We start from the raw sequence: 18,397 nt of genomic DNA, 5'->3' as shown, positions 1-18,397 counted from the left end.
ACCAAAAACCCATGGGAACTCCCTGATCAACCAAATAACAAACAACTGCATCGGAACTCCCTGATCAACAACAACAAATCGGAACAAACAACAAATCGGAAATCAACAAACAAACTCACAATCGGAAATCAACAACCTCGACCCACAATGCCGCCGACCCAAAACCTTGACCCACAACCCATAGCCCACCAAAACCAGATCGGAAGCCCCACCACCACCTCAACCACAAATCCCGACAAATCCACCGCCTCCACACCCTCACCCACACCCACTTCCAAGTCAACCCAGACTCCAAACGACCATCTTCATTGCCGTCATCGTCATTGCCTAGCCCATCCGAACCCACCCACCTCCGTCGGAACCGAACCCATCAAAACACAGCCAAAAAAAAAAAAAAAAAAAAAAAAACAGAAAAACCATTGCTAGAGAGAAATCGACGTCGGTGTCGGCGTGGAAGTGATCGTCGGCATCGGCGTCGGCGTTGGCGTTGGCGTGTGGCGTGGGCGTGGGCGTGGAAGAGCAGTGATGAGGATTGGGGTGAGAGAGAGAGGAGAGGATTGAGGTGAGAAAGGTGAGAATGACAGAGAGAGAAGAGAGAATGACGGAGAGAGAAGAGAGAGAGGAATAAAAAAAGAAAAAAATTTTTGCCACACGCATCCGTACCGTGGCAAATTTGTCACGGTACTGTTCAATGTTGCAAAAAATTTGGGATATGCCACATCTGATAAATGGGGTCAAATGATGCTTGGTGTGCCAAATGTGCCAAATATTTAACATTTGGCACATATGGCATACCTGATAAAGATGCTCTAAGAGTATCTCTAACAATTTCTCTAAATTTTTTACAGTTTGGAGAATGAATAGTGATATTTAACTTTTACATACTCACTTTTTCAAATACAATTTCCAACAGATTCTCTATCATATTCTCTATTTCATTTAAATATTATTTCTTCATTTATTGTTTATTCTTTTTTTAATCATCATTTATTCTTTTTTTAACAACTATATTTTTAATGAGAAGTGTTATATTCACAACATTTTACGTAATATTTTCACAACAAAATTTATGTGAAAAGTTGTTACTAGTTCTAATTTAAACCCACTACTGAAATTATTTTTTTACTCGTCAATATTATCTAATAACAATCCATTACTTAAAATTTATTGTGAAAATATTGTAGTAGCATTTCTTTATTGCAATTTTTTCTTTTTTTTTTTATATATTATTTTTCCCTTTCACCCCATCTGAACACGTTTCTTTTTTTTCTTTTTCTTTTTTTTTTCTTTTTTCTTCTCTTGGTTTTTTCTCCACCACCCACGTATCCCACTCCTTTCCTCTATCAACCTTCTTTCTCTTTTTCTTCTAGTTCATTCCGGAGCACTTCTTCTTCTTCTTCAGCTATCTCTCTTTCTCTCTTTCTCTAGCTCTTTCTTTTTTTACTTTTTCTATTTCTACTTCTATTTTCTTTCCTCTTCTCTCACACACACACACACACACACACCCACACGCACGCACAGCCGACATGGCCTTCGCCTATCTTTTTTTTTTTTTTTTTTTTTTTTTTTTTTTTCTTTTTTTCTTTTTTTTTTTTAATCTTGTTCTGATTCACTTTGTTGTTGCAATGGAGCTTAGATAGGCTTTCATGCTCTTGATTTGTTGTTTTTGTTTTTATTTTAGATTTGTTGTTCTAATTAAATTTTTATTTTTTCATGTTCTTGATCTGTTACTGTGTTTGTGTTGATTGTGTTACCGTTTGAGAGGGACACAGATGAACAAAGAAGAGAGGAGGAAAGAGAAAGAATTTTTTTTATTCAGCTGGATATTTTTTTAAGATAAAATAATGGTTTGAAGTTGCTACAGTGGTCTCTAAATTAAGAGAATTACTGTAGCAACTTCAAAAAATAATTTAGAGAACCTGTGCGTATGGAGAAGCTGCTGGAGAGATGAATAGTGTCATTTGGTGGTCTAAATTTGGCTTTACCGAAACTGCTGGAGATGCTCTAAATATGCTTCTTCTTGAGCTGCAAAGCAACCAAACACACAGTTGTACCATTTCAAAGTCCTAGTTTAGCCAACATTTTAGTTACGCGAAAGCCTTTTCAACCACTTTGAATGGGGCTTTGTTCACACCTAAGTTCTGCTCCACCATCCTCATCTTTATCCATGCGCACATTTATTCTTCTCTGGTGCTCTGGCCTGTTTCTCACCTCTGTGGTTGGCGGGAATAATGAGACGGACCGGTTGGCACTGCTTGAATTCAAATCCAAGATTAGTGATGATCCGCTTGGGGTGATGAGCTCTTGGAATGATAGCATCCACTTCTGCCAATGGAAAGGTGTTTCTTGTGGTCGCCGACATCAAAGGGTCATTGTGTTGGACTTGCAATCTCAAAAACTGGTAGGCTCTATATCCCCAAATGTTGGAAATTTAAGTTTTTTGTGGAAGCTAAACCTTGAAAACAATAGCTTTTATAATGAAATTTCTCCAGAAATTGGCCGTTTGCACAGACTACAAGTCTTGCTATTGAACAATAACACAATAACTGGAACAATTCCTAGCAATTTATCCAGTTGTGCCAACCTCAGAGTGTTTCATGTGGCTGTTAATAATCTGGTTGGAGAAATCCCCACAAAGCTTGGCACCTTGTCAAAGCTTCAAACATTTGCTATTCATAAAAATAATCTGACAGGAATTATCCCACCTTGTTTTGGAAACTTATCATCTCTAGAAGGGTTTTCTGCAGCTTATAATAACTTGGGTGGGAGTATCCCTGATTCTTTAGGCCAATTAATCAAACTTGAAATCTTTGGTGTGGATTCAAATACGTTGTCTGGTACAATTCATCCCTTATTCTTCAATATCTCTTCAATGAGAATTATTGATGTAGGAAATAACCAAATCCAAGGGCATCTTCCGTCGGATATAGGTATCACCTTACCAAATTTAGAAACATTTACCCTAAGCAACGACCAATTTATTGGATCTATCCCTGTTTCAATATCTAATGCCTCGAATCTATTTACATTGAATTTGGGTGGTAATAAACTCACTGGAAGGGTTCCTTCATTAGAGAAGCTAAATAAAATGACGTTGTTTTCCATAACCCAAAACCATCTTGGAAATGGAGGAGCAAATAATTTGAGTTTTCTTTGTTCTTTGACAAATTCCACCAATCTAAGAGATTTGGAGATTAATACCAACAACTTTGGGGGAAAGTTGCCCGAATGCATTGGCAACTTCTCAACTACTTTGACCTTTTTCTATTTGAATAATAACAAAATATTTGGAAAGATTCCTAATGTGATAGGAAATCTGATAAACCTTGAGGACATAGAAATGTGGAACAATAAATTTTCAGGCAACATTCCCTCTATAATTGGAAACCTTCAGAAATTACAATATTTGGATTTATCTCAAAATAATTTCTTTGGGAATATTCCATCTTCTCTTGGGAACTTAACAAATTTGTTGGGGTTGTATTCAAGGTTTTCAGACCCGGACCGTTCATTGAACCGTAGAAGGGAGAGGTTCAAGGTTTTTAAGGTCGAACCGGGGTCGAACCGTGATGACGTCATAACTAATTTAATAATTATTTTAAATATAAATAAAAATACTAAATTAGTAAAAATAAAAAAATTGACTAAAATAATCTAAATAAATACTTTTTTTAATGCATTTTTATATCACTAATTTTATTATAATGTTTCAAAATCCAACTTAATAATAATAATAATAATAATAATGATGATAAACAATTCACGTTGGAAGGGACAATGAGTCAGAAACTTTCAAACTCATTTTTGTCATCATCCACTTCTCCATCATGTCACACGTGCTAGGCTCTTCCACTTCTCCATCATGTCACGTTGGGAGGGGCAATGAGTCAGAATGAGATGGAAATTTTCCAAGGCCTTGTCATGTCACACGTGCTAGGCTCACCAAACTAAAAAGCAAAAATAAAGTTGAAAAAAGTCATCTACTTTAAACTGAAGGCAGGACTCAGGAGACCATGAAGAACGAAAGAAGAAGCAGTGAAGAAACAAAGAGGAAGAAGGAGCTGCGTCGTCTGCGAACAAGATCCAAGCAAAATCTCCCCCAAAACATCAATTTAGCGAACAAGATCTGCTACTTTCGGCTTCTAGCGAACAAGATGACCCTCTCGACGATGAAAGATTCAAAACTTCCGGCAAGTTTTCAGTGAATATTTTCAAATAAAAAGCCCAGGTCTGACCGGAAAACCCATGCACGGTCTAAAATGTCCATTTCGTTGCCTTTTTTTTTTTTTTTTCAAGGTTCAGCTACAAATGGAAGTAGGGAACCGTGAGAAGCGGTCCGGTTACGGTTCTCAGAACCGTGAGGTCCGACCGCGGTTCGCACGGGTCCCGGATTTTTTCCTATAGAACGGTTTTTAAAGCTAAAAGAACCGCAAAAATGAACGGTTCGAGGTTTTTCCGGTCGGACCGTACGGTCCGGTCCGGGTTCAAAAACCATGGTTGTATTTAGAAGACAATAATCTTCAGGAAAGCATCCCTTCTAGTCTAAGTCAATGTCGAAATTTAATAACTTTTCATCTTCTAAATAGCAATCTTAGCGGTATCATATCCCCGCAAGTTTTGGGTCTATCATTCTCACCAAACAGCGTTGACTTGTCTGGCAACCAATTCACTGGTGTCCTTCCCATGGAAATAGGAATTTTTTTTTTTTTTTTTTTGATAAGCTGCAATGTATAACTAAAAGAAGGGAGCACACAGGGGAAAATCTGCCTTACAGCAAGCCGAAAGAGCAGGGGGCAGATTGTCCTTATCAAAAAAACAAGAAATGCGAGACTCTAAGGCAGACTTAGCTGCAAGGTGAGCAACACCATTACAAGACCTACTGACCCAAATGAAATGAACAGAAATAAAACTAACAGCAAGAGAAAGGATGTTGGAGCGGGGAGTAAGCAGAGTCCATTGGCAGGGGAGGTTAGGACGGTTGATGGCATCAAAGCAAATTTTGGAGTCCCCTTCGAAGATCACGTGGCTCCAATTCTCAGCTTTGGCGAGTTGGACAGCCCAAAGGAGAGCATCCGTTTCAGCAAGGAGTGGTGAAGATTTCTTGGTGATTCTTGCCCAAGTTTTAATTGGAACATCGAGGTGGTTCCTGGCAATGACTGCAATGGCGGCATGGGAATCAGCTAAGGCAGCATCCACATTAAGCTTAATCCAGTTTAATGGTGGAGGTGTCCAAATTAGCTGAAAAGGCTCGGGTGCGGGGGCACTGATGGCAGGATGGAGTGAGGAGAATTCATGGAACCTGTTATGGATGAGATGGGTGGATGCAGTTACATCCCAGGAGGTAGAGTTGTGCAGCAAGTTGTTCCTGGAGCGCCAAATCTCTTCAATGGTGAATGCCATCAAAAGAGATGCTTGCCATTTTTGGTGAGTAGTTTTGAAACCACTTGGGGGTTCCAGCACAAGTTTGACAATGCATTCAGGGTGAGGAGAGGTGATGAGCTCAGGTTTAAGACCCCAGCAAGCGGAGAACCATAGGGCCCTGGATGCAGGGCAACTGAGGAATAAATGGTTGGCTGTCTCTACCTCTTGCTTGCAACAAATGTAGCTTGAATCATCAATTTGAAACCTTTGCATGATATTCTCCCTTGTAGGCAAGGCGTTGACTCCTATTTTCCACAGGAGGATTTTGATCCTTTTAGGGACATTCAGATTCCACAGTTTGACCCAATTAAGTCCAGAGATGGGGGGTGTGGGGGTGAGATCATGAGTAGTAAGGTAAGCTGACTTTACTGAGAACTCGCCTTTGGAGTCGGGGATCCAAATAAGCTTGTCCGGAGCAGGTCGGAGTGGGAGAGGTAAGGAGAGAATTGCTTGTCCTGAGTTGGTTCACAAACATTGGCACCTGTGAAGCTGATTCATCTTTTGGTGTGGGACAAAAACCTTGTATCTAGGGTACCCAAGGATCTTCCCAGATGTTGATGGAGGTTCCATCCCCAATGGAGTAGCATGCCCCCTTTACAACAACCTTTTTTGCTTGTTCAATTGCCCTCCAAATCGGTGAAGCACGCGTGGGGGGGTTGGAACGAAGCCAGTTATTGCTGATTTTGTATTTTGCTCTCAGTATACTCATGCAAAGGCTATCTCTTTTAGTTGTGATCATCCAAGCAAGTTTGGCTAATAAAGCATTGTTGATGTCAAGTCCACCTAGCCTTTTTAGGTAGCAAATCTTATCCCACGACCTCCAGGCCATGAATCTACCTTCCTGACTTTTAGGTTTCCACCAGAATCTTCTTGTGGCTAAATCAAGATTATTGCAGATTTTGTTGGGTATGCTGAAGGTGGACATGGAGTTAGGGATGGTTTGGGCCACAGAGTTTATGAGAGTTGTTCTTCCTGCCCAGGACAAACACTTACTTCTCCAACCCGCAAGTCTGGTCTCTAACTTTGTTTGTAGATAAGCAAAGTCTTTAGATGGGGCTCTGGTCAAGAGGAGATGTGCTCCTAAATATGTGGCATCTTTTTTAATGGACTTGATGTGGAGGGTGGTTTTAATAACCCTCCGTATAGGTCTCTGAGTGTGCTTGGAGAAAAAAATGCCAGACTTGTTTCTATTGACAAGCTAACCAGACCAGAGGCAATATTTGTCAAGGATCCGAGAGATGTTAGTTGCATCTCTTTTTGTAGCTTTTGAGAAAAGAACGATATCATCTGCATACATCACATGGGTAATGGTCGGGCCCCTTTGGCTTGTCTTGATACCACAAATCTTCTTCTGCCTGAGCTCTCGATCAAGAAGTCTTAAGAGAATCTCTTGTCCGAGTATAAACAAATAGGAAGAGAGGGGGTCTCCCTGCCTCAGCCCTCTACTAGGCTTGAAGCTCTCAGATTTGCCTTCATTGACCAGAATTTCAAATGAGACTGATGATATGCATGAGAAAATCCAGCTGGAGAAGGTCTCATTGAACCCCAAATGGAGTAGAACAGTCTTGATGAAATTCCAACTGACTCGATCGTAGGCTTTTTGGAGGTCTAATTTGATCGCCATAAGTCCAGGATTGGTTTTGCTTGTTTTGAAGTTGTGAAGCATTTCCTGAACGATGACTTGGTTCTCCGCAATCTATTTATTTGGGATAAAAGCAGATTGAGCTGGGGAAATGATTTTTTCAAGGTGCGGTCTGAGCTTCACAACTAGGAGTTTGGAGATTATTTTGTACACCACGTTGCAAAGGCTTATAGGTCTAAAATGGTTAACAGTGGATGGATTAGTAATTTTAGGAATGAGAACAATGAGAGAGCTATTTTCCTCTTTAGGCATGGATCCGAATTGGAAGAAGGATATGACTGCCTTGATGACGTCAATGCCTATAGTCGGCCAGAATTGTTTATAGAAAATTGCAGGGTAACCATCAGGACCAGGTGCTTTTAGGTCATGCTTGCTGAATAGAGTGGATTTTATCTCCTCAGGGGTGGGGATTTTGGAAAGCTCAGTATTGTCATCTTCAGTGATACATTGGAGAACCAGATGTTCGAGGTGAGGTGGGAAGCTGTCATCCCCCTGGCTGAACAAATTCTTATAGTTGTCTAAGAAAAGACTTCTGATAGAATTAGTATCTGTGAGCCACGTGCCATTATCATCTCGGATTGCGTCAATGTTGTTTTGCTTGCGCCTGATAATTGTAGATAGATGGAAGAACTTGGTGTTTCTATCTCCGAGCTTGAGCCACAGCTCTCTAGATTTTTGGCGCCACAAAGATTCACTTCTTAGAAGCCATTCTGATAATTCGGATTGAAGCGCTTCTTCTATAGGACCGGTACTTTCTGAGAGAGGTTCAGCTTGAACTGCCTTAATTTTTTGCAGTAAAGCGTTTATTTTGTCTTGGCAGTTTCCGAAGACTTCTTTGTTCCACTTCTGAAGGCCGTCTCTGGTTGAGGCTTGCTTTTTGCAAAATTTGATGAACTCTGAACCTATGACATTCTCATTCCAAGCATCTTCTATGACAGAAGAACACCGATCGTCCCTGAGCCAGGTTACTTCAAACCTGAAAGGTCGGTGAGCAAAGCTGGACTGTGGGTTGGTGTCGAGTAGAATTGGCACATGGTCAGAGCTGATGGCTCCTAGATGGGAAATTGAAGTTCTCGGGAAGGCCAGTCTCCAAGAAATGTTTGCTATTCCCCTATCAAGCCTTCTTTTGATGACTGCCCCATTTGCCTTTTGCCCATGTATATTTACTGCCCGTGTAACCCAAATCGATGGCTTCAAATTCAAACATCAGCTCATTGAGGTAATTAGAGCCAGATGAGCTGCCTTTCTTCCCCCCTAATGCCTCGTCTTTGTTGAGAATGAAATTGAAATCTCTCATGCACATCTAGGGACCTTGATGGGCTTTAAGAAGAGCTGTAAGCCCTTCCCATGCCTTTTTCTTTTTTGAGAAATATGGGGGGCCATAGAATCCACCATGAGCCATTCGCAAACGGCGTTGGAGATGGTAACGGCAATGAGATTTTTGTTGAATTCTACCTCCCTGATGGACCAACCATTTTTCCACAACACACAAAGACCTCCTGCTTTTCCGTTAGCTTCAACAACTAACATATTATCAAATCTAATAGCATTTCTAACAAAATTCATCCTACTAGTAAGAGACTTAGTTTCTGACAGGAAAATTAAATCAGGCTTGACCCTTTTTATTTGAGCCTTTAAGGCTCGAACTGTCGAGGCGTTGCCTATGCCCCGACAGTTCCAACCGAGGAGTTTCATGGTGACTGTGGGGGCATGGTAAGGCCCGCCTCCTCGGTCGTAGAGAAATGAATGACAGAGTTACCAGTTGTGTGAAAACATGGGGGAGAAACCCTTTGGAAGAAAGACTTACTCGTAGTTTCTCCAACCTTGAACTTTTGGCTTTCATTTCGCAAAAAATGTTCCAATTCCGACTGGAGGATGAGTGTAGCAGAATTAGGATCAAAATAGATCGGCTCTAGTCCGTACACGGCTTTCTTGAGGCGTTTGGAAAAAGCTTTAGTTGCGTTTGGAGTGCTTTTTCTCTTGAGGAGGTTAAGGAGAGGTGGTGTTGTAGTTTCATTTGTTTGGAGAAGGGAGTTGTTTGAGACAGAGGCTGAATGAGGGTAAGTGGCGTTTGGGGAAGAGGGGTTGAAAGAGGAAAGTGTGGAGAGTGAGGGATTTAGAAGTTCTGGTTTATCCTCTGGGGTAAAGGGGAGGGTTATGTCTGGCACATGACTAAGGTTTGTATTGTGGGGAGAAGGCTTGTTAAATGTTGAACTGCAGATGGGCTTAAGGCTCACTTGGACCGGAGTTAATTGGATGAGGCTGTGAGGACCAATGAGTTGCTCTTTCTCTAGGGTGTTCAAATGGGCCAAGTCTTCAACTGGGCCGGCTTGAGGATGGTGAATAGATCCTGTATGAGTTTCCAATTCAAAATGCCAAGACTTATTTGTCGTGGCTTGTGTGACAGGTGGCACAGGAGTGGTGGGATTGTTGTGCGCCTTCCACGACTTGTGAGTGGGTACCCGTATAGTACTGTTTGTAGGCGTCGTACATTACTCTGTTGTATGCGTGGCTCCATGCTGTGTACTAGGTACGGTTATGCGAGGTGTCACTGAGGAGTGAGCTGGTGGAGGATCGGTGTTGGTGGTGTCGCTAGATGGGACTTCAGGGCATGCGTACACGTCCGTCAGACTGTCATCATTTCCTGGACAGAGCCACGGACTAGTTGCGTTGAAATAGAAACTGCTGGGATTGCGCAGTTGGAAAAAATTTCGAGTATAGGACTTTTCTTCATGCCCAATGACGCCACATTTGTAGCAGAAATCTGCTAGTTTTTTGTATTTGAACCCAATCCAAGTGTCACTCCTATTCGGTCTGGGGAGGAAGAAACCTGGGGTGAGTGGCTTTTCAGTTTGGATGTCTACACGTATTCAAAGGAATTTTTTCCAGCAGCCACCGGGTTCTCCCACTACGTCGACTTCAAGAACTTGACCAATATGAGCACCTATCCTTCTCAGGTTGCTTTCTGATCTCCATAAGGCTGGGAGTCCATGGATTTGGACCCAGAAAGTGGATGTATTGAAATCGATCTCTTGCCATGTGGTGTCTAGGCTCCATCTTTTGAGTATGAGGTGTTTGCCCTTGCAAGACCAAGGTCTCATGGAGAAAGCTTTGTGCAAATCCACTTCATGTTGGAATGAAAAAGTGAAAAGGTTTTTGTCAAGCTTCTTTACTTCCATGGGGTAGACTGGTTTCCAAGCTTTGAGGGTGATGTCTTTGACATAGGTAAGACTTATGTCTTTGGATGTGATAAGCTTAGCGAGCAGGGTCAACTCCGGGGAGCCGCTGGGGCTTTGGTTTGGAGGGAGCTCGAGCCTGGCGTCTTCGCAGGATAAGTGGTTTGCTCGGGTAACGAGGTCGGAGACCTCCATGTATGGGTGGAGGGAGTGGGATGTGTGAAGATGGGGTTTTGGTGATCAGTGGTGGGTGAGAAAGGTGGGAGATTAGTGTGGGGAAACAGGGGAGTGGTGGCGGCGCAAGGAGAAGGACGAGGAATGGATGGGGAAAGGAGAAGGGAGAGGGGGTACTAGTGGGAGTACGGAGAGAACAAAATTGCCTAGCTTAATTTTTTCTTTCTTTTCAATAATAGATCATTTTGGTGTTTGGAATTAAACTCCCCAATTGGAAATAGGAAATTTTAAAAATATAGAATATTTGGATATTTCTGAAAACATGTTATTTGGTAAAATTCCTGCAAGTCTTGCAAGTTGTGTAAAGCTAGATTTTCTAGCCATGAGAAGAAACTTCTTCCAAGGAGATGTTCCTTCATCTTTGGAATCATTAAGAGGTCTTGAACATTTTGACATTTCTAACAATAATTTTTCTGGCAATATTCCAAAATTTTTGAAGAGCTTTGATTTCTTACAATTATTGAATCTATCATACAACCATTTCGAGGGTGAGGTACCAACAACTGGAGTATTCAAGAATGCAAATGCAACTTCAATTCAAGGAAATGGTGAGCTCTGTGGCAGCATACCTAAGTTTCAACTTCCTAAGTGCAACTACAACAAATCAAAAAAGAAGTTGACTCTTACTGTGAAATTAATAATCTCTATACTTTCTGGGCTTTTTGGAGTAACTTTGATTCTATTGCTTCTACTTCTTTGTCTTGAACATTTTGACCTTTCTAACAATAATTTTTCTGGCAATATTCCAAAATTTTTGGAGAGCTTTGATTTCTTACAATTATTGAATCTATCATACAACCATTTCGAGGGTGAGGTAACAACAACTAGAGTATTCGAGAATGCAAATGCAACTTCAATTCAAGGAAATGGTGAGCTCTGTGGCGGTATACCTAAGTTTCAGCTTCCTAAGTGCAACTACAACAAATCAAAAAAGAAGTTGACTCTTACTATGAAATTAATAATCTCTATACTTTTCGGGCTTTTTGGAGTAACTTTGATTCTATTGCTCCTACTTCTTTGCTCTTTAAGAAAGAAAAGGAAGAAAAATACCTCAATTGATTCAATAAATTTCCTTTTGAATGTATCTTACCAAAGTCTCCTAAATGCTACCAATGGATTCTCTTCTGCTAATTTAATTGGTAAGGGTAGCTTTGGGTCCGTGTATAAAGGAATTCTTGATCAAGGCAGAAATATGGTTGCTGTCAAGGTGCTTAATCTCTCACGTCACGGAGCTTCCAAAAGTTTCATGGCCGAGTGTGAGGCTCTAAGACACATCAGACATCGAAATCTTGTAAAGGTACTCACAACATGTTCAGGTATTGATTATCAAGGTCATGATTTTAAAGCTTTGGTATATGAATTCTTGGGAAACGGCAATCTAGATGAGTGGTTGCATCCAACTCCAAGAACAAATGAGGCTATTGAGGAACCAAGGAAGTTAAGTCTTCTTCAAAGATTGAATATCGCCATTGATGTTGCTAGTGCATTTGATTATCTTCATCATCGTTGTGAAACACCAATTGTTCATTGTGACCTCAAGCCCAGTAATGTTCTTCTCGATGATGACCTGATTGGACATGTAGGCGACTTTGGCTTAGCAAGATTCCTTCATGATGTTTCCCAAGATTGTTTTGCTAATCAATCAAGCTCCATTGGGGTTAAAGGAACAGTTGGTTATACTCCTCCAGGTAAATATATTTTACATTTCTTAAATTTAATTTTCTTTCTTTTTCCCATAGTTTCCTACTATTAATTCAAGCATGAAATGATAGATTCAATATGGATGTATTGTATCTAGAAGATAAAATTAGGGCCGACGAAATACAATTTGATGCCTAAGGCAATAATTTTAAGTGAGATTTTTAAAATAGTTAAATACAAATCAAATAATATCTAATTAACTTTTTTTTAAATCAAAGTTTTTTCTTTTTTGAGATGCAAATTACTAATTAAGCTATTGTATTTAGGTTTTAGTGACGTCTCTTGTACAACTAATAATAATTAATTAACTTAATCAACACTCTCATATAAATTTTATTTTTGCAAAATAGTTTAGGGTTTCATTTGAATTGGATTTCTATTACCTATATTTTAGCGGCCTTCTTGGAGGTGTGAGAAAAAAAAAAAAAAATACCAAACCCACTTTTTTTCTCTTTTTTAAAATAATCTTTAGGAGCTTTTTTTTTCTTTTTTTGGTTGATGTGGTCCTTGGGACTCTTTTATGAAATTTTATGCATACAGAACCTTAGGCCTAGGCTCAAAGTTGACCCTAGATAAAATGTGTCATAACAAATTTTCACTTCTCTTTATTTTTATTTATTTTTTCTTATTACATGCCATTGAAAATAAACCTTTATTACTTATGAGATTTTTTTTTCTTTCCCTTCTTTTTCTAGTTCAAATATTTGCCTATCTTACAACATATGTTACATGCAATTGCAGAGTATGGTATGGGAAATGAAGTGTCAGTATATGATGACATCTATAGTTACGACATACTATTGTTAGAGATGTTTACAGGAAAGAGACCTACTGATAACATTTTTCAAGATAATTTAAACCTTCTTGACTTTGTCAAAGCAGCTTTGTCAAAACGAAAAATTGACATTATAGATCCTAATCTTCTTTGGGAAAAGCAAGAGGAAGAGACGAGGAGGATAAACAACACTCGAAATGAGGATCAAAATGGAAGTTCCAAAATTCAAGAATGCTTGATTTTGATACTTGGAATTGGAGTTGCTTGTTCCACAGAATTTCCAACCAAAAGGATGAACATTAGTACTGTTGTAGTTGAGCTTCATAAAATTCGAGAAAGCATTCTTAAAACTATTATACAAAGACAACGAGTCCGCACTACAGGTAAATTTGTTTTTTCATTGATATATATATATATATATATAGAATTTGGTAATGTATCCACCCACACCACATGATCTAATTAACTTAATAAAGCCATTCCAAATGTTTAAGGGAATCATATAGCAATTAGAAAGCTACTATCCATCTTGCAAAACTAAAAAGATTGGAGCCACTTCAGATTTTATTAGTTCATTCTACTATACATAGGATTGGGAATGAGTCCAATTACTCTTCCTCTTCTTCTCTTTTGTGTGTGTGAGAGAGAGATTTGGGTGATTTACATTATTAATTAAAGGGACATCACAAGAAATTGGCTTACACCCCCTATTAATCTAGACAGAGATCCCTATAAAAGACATAAGCTTAAATTATCGACACATGTACTAAATTGCTGTGATAGACATGTAAATGCTACAAATTTTAACTAATTAATTTATTGGAGAAATCTTGCTTGTTTAAAATTCCAAATTATTATGTAATCTCTCATATATATATATATATATATAGATAATAAAATAAACATAATTAGATGCATATAACATTTTTAGCTAAGGCTAAAAAACTTTCTCAAATAAACATATAGTTTATGGGGTAAAGTGTGCATTCACATAGTTTAAGGAGGTAAATTTTATTTTCATAGTTTAGAGGCGTAAGTGTAAAAGGAGATATAATTTAGGGAGTAAAGTGTAATTTTACCAAAATGTCTTGCAAGGATGTTACTTCGTAAGAGTATGCAAATAGTTCATTCTTGATTGATTCATTAAATTAATTTTTGTTATTGTGATGCAATAAATTTATTTCACATTTACATTTTTCAACTAAAGATATTAACAAACAATTTTTAAGAACATGGTAAAAAAAATTTCATTGAAATTTACATTTGAACTAATATTAAGTTTTTGTAAGAAAATCTAGATTGTGTTTGTATATAGAATTATATATTTAAGTGTAGGGGGTGAAAAGCCCAACCTAATATATTGGGCCTAAGGCCCTATTTAAAGACTACCGTCAGTCCGAAGATACAAAAGTATTTGAGAAAAAGTCCATGTAGAAGAGGTATACCTAGAAATGAATGAGGAGTGCAATCCGAAGAGATCACCAGTGGTCCGAAGAGGTCATTCTCCTCGGATACAAAGAGCCTTGGTCAAGCAAATACTTGGGAGGATCAAGTAATCTTTCTAATGATTTCGATGATAAGGACAGGCTTCAGGCACGTATGGAGATGATAGGAACGGAAAAATATCTAGAAGACAAGCTGCAACCGCCACATTAAATGCACTGCAGCTGCTTTTCTGGCCGCATTAATGTGGAGAAGACCCCTGAACAGTATAATCTCAGCTACCACCACTCACAGAGAGTTAAAGAGGATACCTGATGGGATATGTACTCAAGTGAATGCTTAGATGAAGAACAAGTGGACGATGAAGATGATGGGAGATGGTGCTATATAAGGAGAAGAGGCCTTTGATAAGAGGGGATCGGAAAAAAGAAGAAAGAGAAGTAGAAAACAACTTTACTGTAGCTCTAAGAGTTGTAATCATCTTTCATTCAATAATACACCTTTTTGGACATACACTTATCCAGTTATTCAAGCATGATTTCATGTTAATTCATCCTTAAATACCACCAGTAATTCTTATCCAATTCACATCCGGCCCAGCTCTTTCACCCACGCTCTACAAATTCATTGTCTTGAGTTCATTGGGCCCCTAATCCATACCTTTTGGGCTTGGGTTACAAAAAACTGACCCTATATTAAGTATTAGGTATTTTTTTATGATAGATACGTATGATATCTTCTAACTATATAGATTTCTAATTCTATAAATATTAAAGGGTAAAGTACACCACCCTCCATTGACGTTTATCGTAATGACACTCCTTACTTGAGATTTATATAAATGCAACAGCTAAGTCCATGCCTCTCAAACTATGATTTCACTAATAGAATATTTCATTTTAAAAATATATTTTTATTCAAACTTGGAAAAAATGACACTCCCCTCCCTTGAGATATATATTAACTATTACATTTATATAAACCTTAAGGAATGAGTGTCATATGTCATTTCATAAAACATAAGAAGGGGAGTTTCATTTCATAAAACTTTAAGGAAGGTTGGTGTAATTTAGTAAATATTAAATGAGTTTGGATTTCATAATTCCACAAATTAACTTTCTTGCATTTTAAATTTTCTTAAAGGTGTAAAAAAAAAAAAAAAAATGATACTTAATTTACCAATTAAATTGTAGCCTTGTAGGTAATGGCTTAATGAATATCTTTTAAATTGTAGGGGAACAGCTCAGTCACAATTCACTACTACGTCATTTTTAGAAATTCAAAGCTTATTATTCTAATTCATTGAAATTTATCTTCCTTTACCATAGGTGCACAAGGTTGATGACTTATTATGAAGGTAGCCAGCATAGTTTGTCAAGTTTATGATATATTATATTGGAGCAAATAATTTGTGTAATTATTTGTCAAATATTATAAAAAAATTTTAATTAAAAAAAATCAATTAAAGATCTTTTAATTTGTAAAAATTTTGTAACTTTAGCATTTTCCACCTTTTAAAGGCCATAAAAAATTAATAGTTTAAATTTAAAATAAAATATATGAGTCCAAAAAAATTAGCTCAACAACAAAAATTACCAATAGTAAAATTAAAAAAAAAAAAAATTAAGCCCCATCAACTATGTTTACACAAAACAACCTGTCCCTCTAAAAAGTTTTAAACAAAATAATTTTTTCTTTATCCAACACGCACACAACAAAGACACCAAAACAAATTCTCAATGATTGAGCAATAGAGTTAGAGGCCAGACTGCCACACATAGTGAGCAGTAAAGCCGCCCCCTTAACTCCAAGTTTTGACTCCGTCCTTGGTTGAAATTGTCTCAAAAAAAAAAAAAAAAAAAAAAAAAAAACTTGCACAATTGCACATGACCATCAATAAAAATAAACATCTCAAATCCTAAGCGTGTGGGAATACGTTAGCTGAATGAGAAATAGACACTTGTGGAATTTTCATTCACAACCAAAAAAAGAAGAAAATGGTGTGTCTTGATGTTTGTAATGGTTAAGATTCTCCATGGAAACATCTCAAATCCTAAGCGTGTGATAGTGATTGAACCAAGAGGTTGAAGCCACAGAACTGATAGGCATGACTCATGAGCATGACCAAGATTTCCTGCTTGTTACACCAAGTCCTTGTTCGGTACATATTTACAAGAAATGTCTTGATTACATGACACAGCACACCAGTGACTTTCATCAGCTCCAGCATTCTAGGAGCTACTAATCGTGCAGAAAACTTTTCCATCTTTGCTATCATGCTTGGCTTAATTCTGTAAAACAAGTAAAACGTATCAAAATTACTCATTTGTTAAATTGCTCATTTAACAAATTCACTACCACCATCAGTCCTTAAAGTTTTGATTTTGGTATTAAACTGATTCTCAACAAGAGACTTAAAATGAACATACACACTAAAGGCATTAGATTTTTGTTTAAGCAAAAACAACCATGAAAAACGAGTAAAATCATCAACAAATATCACATAAAACCTGTGATCAAGCACGGAAACAGAAGGAGCAGGACCCCAAACATCAGAGTGAATTAATTCCAAAGGAAAAGTAGTACTAGATACATGTTTTGGAAAAGAAGATCTGTGCATCTTAGCACTTATACAAGAAACACATTGTGAGCAAATGTCACTAGAAGAAGAAATGGTAACAGAAGGTACATCATTAAAGGCAAAATGTAAAATCTTGGAACGAGGATGCCCGATTCTTTGGTGCCAAAGCAAAGCTTGAGCAGAAACAGTAGAAAAACATTTGGAATTGAAAGAGGATGTAGATGAAGATCAATCAGAAGCAAAGGGTGGTATAGGATAGACCCCATCTTTACTCAGCCCCCTGTATTGGACTTTCCCCTAGGTAAATCCTAAATTGAGAACTGATAAGCATCAAAATAACAAAAGACATTATTTTGAAAACAAAGCTTATGCACTGAAAGTAAATTTGAAGCAATTTGTGGTACTCAAAGAGCAACCACATTAGTGGTTGCAAAATCTTGCAAAATACAAAAAGTAGTTCATTTTACACATTTTAACCAAAAAAACACACATATTACTGGGTGTAAAATTGTGCATAAATGCAAAAGTGTTACAGTAACTGTGTATATATGCATGGTTACTGTAATATTTGCATACTAATATTTTAATAATTTCTAATTTTGCTCCTTTTTTTCTCTATCTTCTCCATCTACAAAACCAACGCATCTTCTCTCCCTCATCATCTTCTTCTTCCTTTGATACACACACTCCCATAGACACAAAATAAAAATTCAACCACAAAATCAAAAATCAACCACAAAATCAATGATAGATACCACACAATCAAACACACCCACATACCAACAGAGATAAAGGGAGTGGATTGGCACTTGTAGATCAGCGCTTGTGGCGGATCGGTGCTTGTGGATTAACGAGTATCGGTGCTTGGATCAGCGCTTGTGGATCGGCGAGTATTGGTGCTTGGATTGGCGACTCTTGGTGCTTGAATTGGCGAGTGACATGGAGAGGACTTTTAGAGAGAAGAGTTTTAGTGGGAATGAAGAGAGTCTCGTGAGTGGAGGGAGAGAGTTTGAGATAAAATAATAATAAAAAGTGAGGAAAATGATTATTTAAATAAAATAGATGATAGAATAGACAAATTGATGTGAGTATTTTGTAAAAATGGTTATATAAAATAGAAAAAGTAGGTTTTTTTTTTTTCAAAATAGACAGGAAATTTGCCCAGACTGATGCGGTTGCTCTAAGGATATTATTAAGGTTGAAATTGTGTAAAGGAGTAAGAAGCTTACCATTCCCAATATGAGTAACAGGTAATTCTCGCCTACTGCAACAGTCTCACAAGTTGTAGGTTGTTGATGTAAAGAGAGTTGAGCCAAGTCTGTGTAATATGATTAGAAGCACCTATGTCAGTAAGCCAATTCTGGTTTGAAGGAGGACCTGAATGTGCATCCATTGAACTTGCAGCCATTGAAGCAAGCTTAACT

General features: G+C 38.0%; 1 protein-coding gene and 1 long non-coding RNA gene across 3 annotated transcripts; one reads left to right on the top strand and one right to left on the bottom strand.

The window, feature by feature from the left end:
• Positions 1-1,399: 1,399 nt before the first annotated feature.
• LOC112032887 (probable LRR receptor-like serine/threonine-protein kinase At3g47570) lies at positions 1,400-15,811 on the top strand. Of its 2 annotated transcripts, XM_065769203.1 has the most exons (4): positions 1,400-2,401; positions 11,618-12,161; positions 12,916-13,332; positions 15,721-15,811. In XM_065769203.1, exons 1-4 carry the CDS (start codon positions 2,117-2,119, stop codon positions 15,732-15,734), a joined length of 1,260 nt encoding a protein of 419 aa, XP_065625275.1. In that variant the 5' UTR covers positions 1,400-2,116; the 3' UTR covers positions 15,735-15,811. The 2 variants fall into 2 exon arrangements, with proteins under 2 accessions (XP_065625275.1, XP_023921421.1); XM_024065653.2 differs by lacking the exon at positions 1,400-2,401 and having other exon boundaries at positions 10,671-12,161.
• Positions 15,812-16,303: 492 nt separating this feature from the next.
• Positions 16,304-17,977, bottom strand: LOC136065676 (uncharacterized). Its single transcript, XR_010627279.1, has 2 exons — positions 17,754-17,977; positions 16,304-16,683 (listed from the first exon to the last, which is right to left on the bottom strand). It is a non-coding gene; the product is annotated as an uncharacterized LOC136065676 (long non-coding RNA).
• Between the last annotated feature and the right edge of the window lie 420 nt (positions 17,978-18,397).

This window comes from Quercus suber, unplaced genomic scaffold, assembly GCF_002906115.3.
Source record: "Quercus suber isolate HL8 unplaced genomic scaffold, Cork oak 2.0 scaffold_1079, whole genome shotgun sequence".
Taxonomy (NCBI): domain Eukaryota; kingdom Viridiplantae; phylum Streptophyta; class Magnoliopsida; order Fagales; family Fagaceae; genus Quercus; species Quercus suber.
This window is presented reverse-complemented; position numbering and strand designations above follow the sequence as displayed.

Bases quoted from the DNA above. Each gene is read 5' to 3' on its own strand.
- LOC112032887 (XM_024065653.2), top strand. From the start codon at position 10,736: ATGTTATTTGGTAAAATTCCTGCAAGTCTTGCAAGTTGTGTAAAGCTA. The intron at 12,162-12,915 runs GTAAATATATTT...ATGCAATTGCAG, and splicing joins AGTTGGTTATACTCCTCCAG to AGTATGGTATGGGAAATGAA.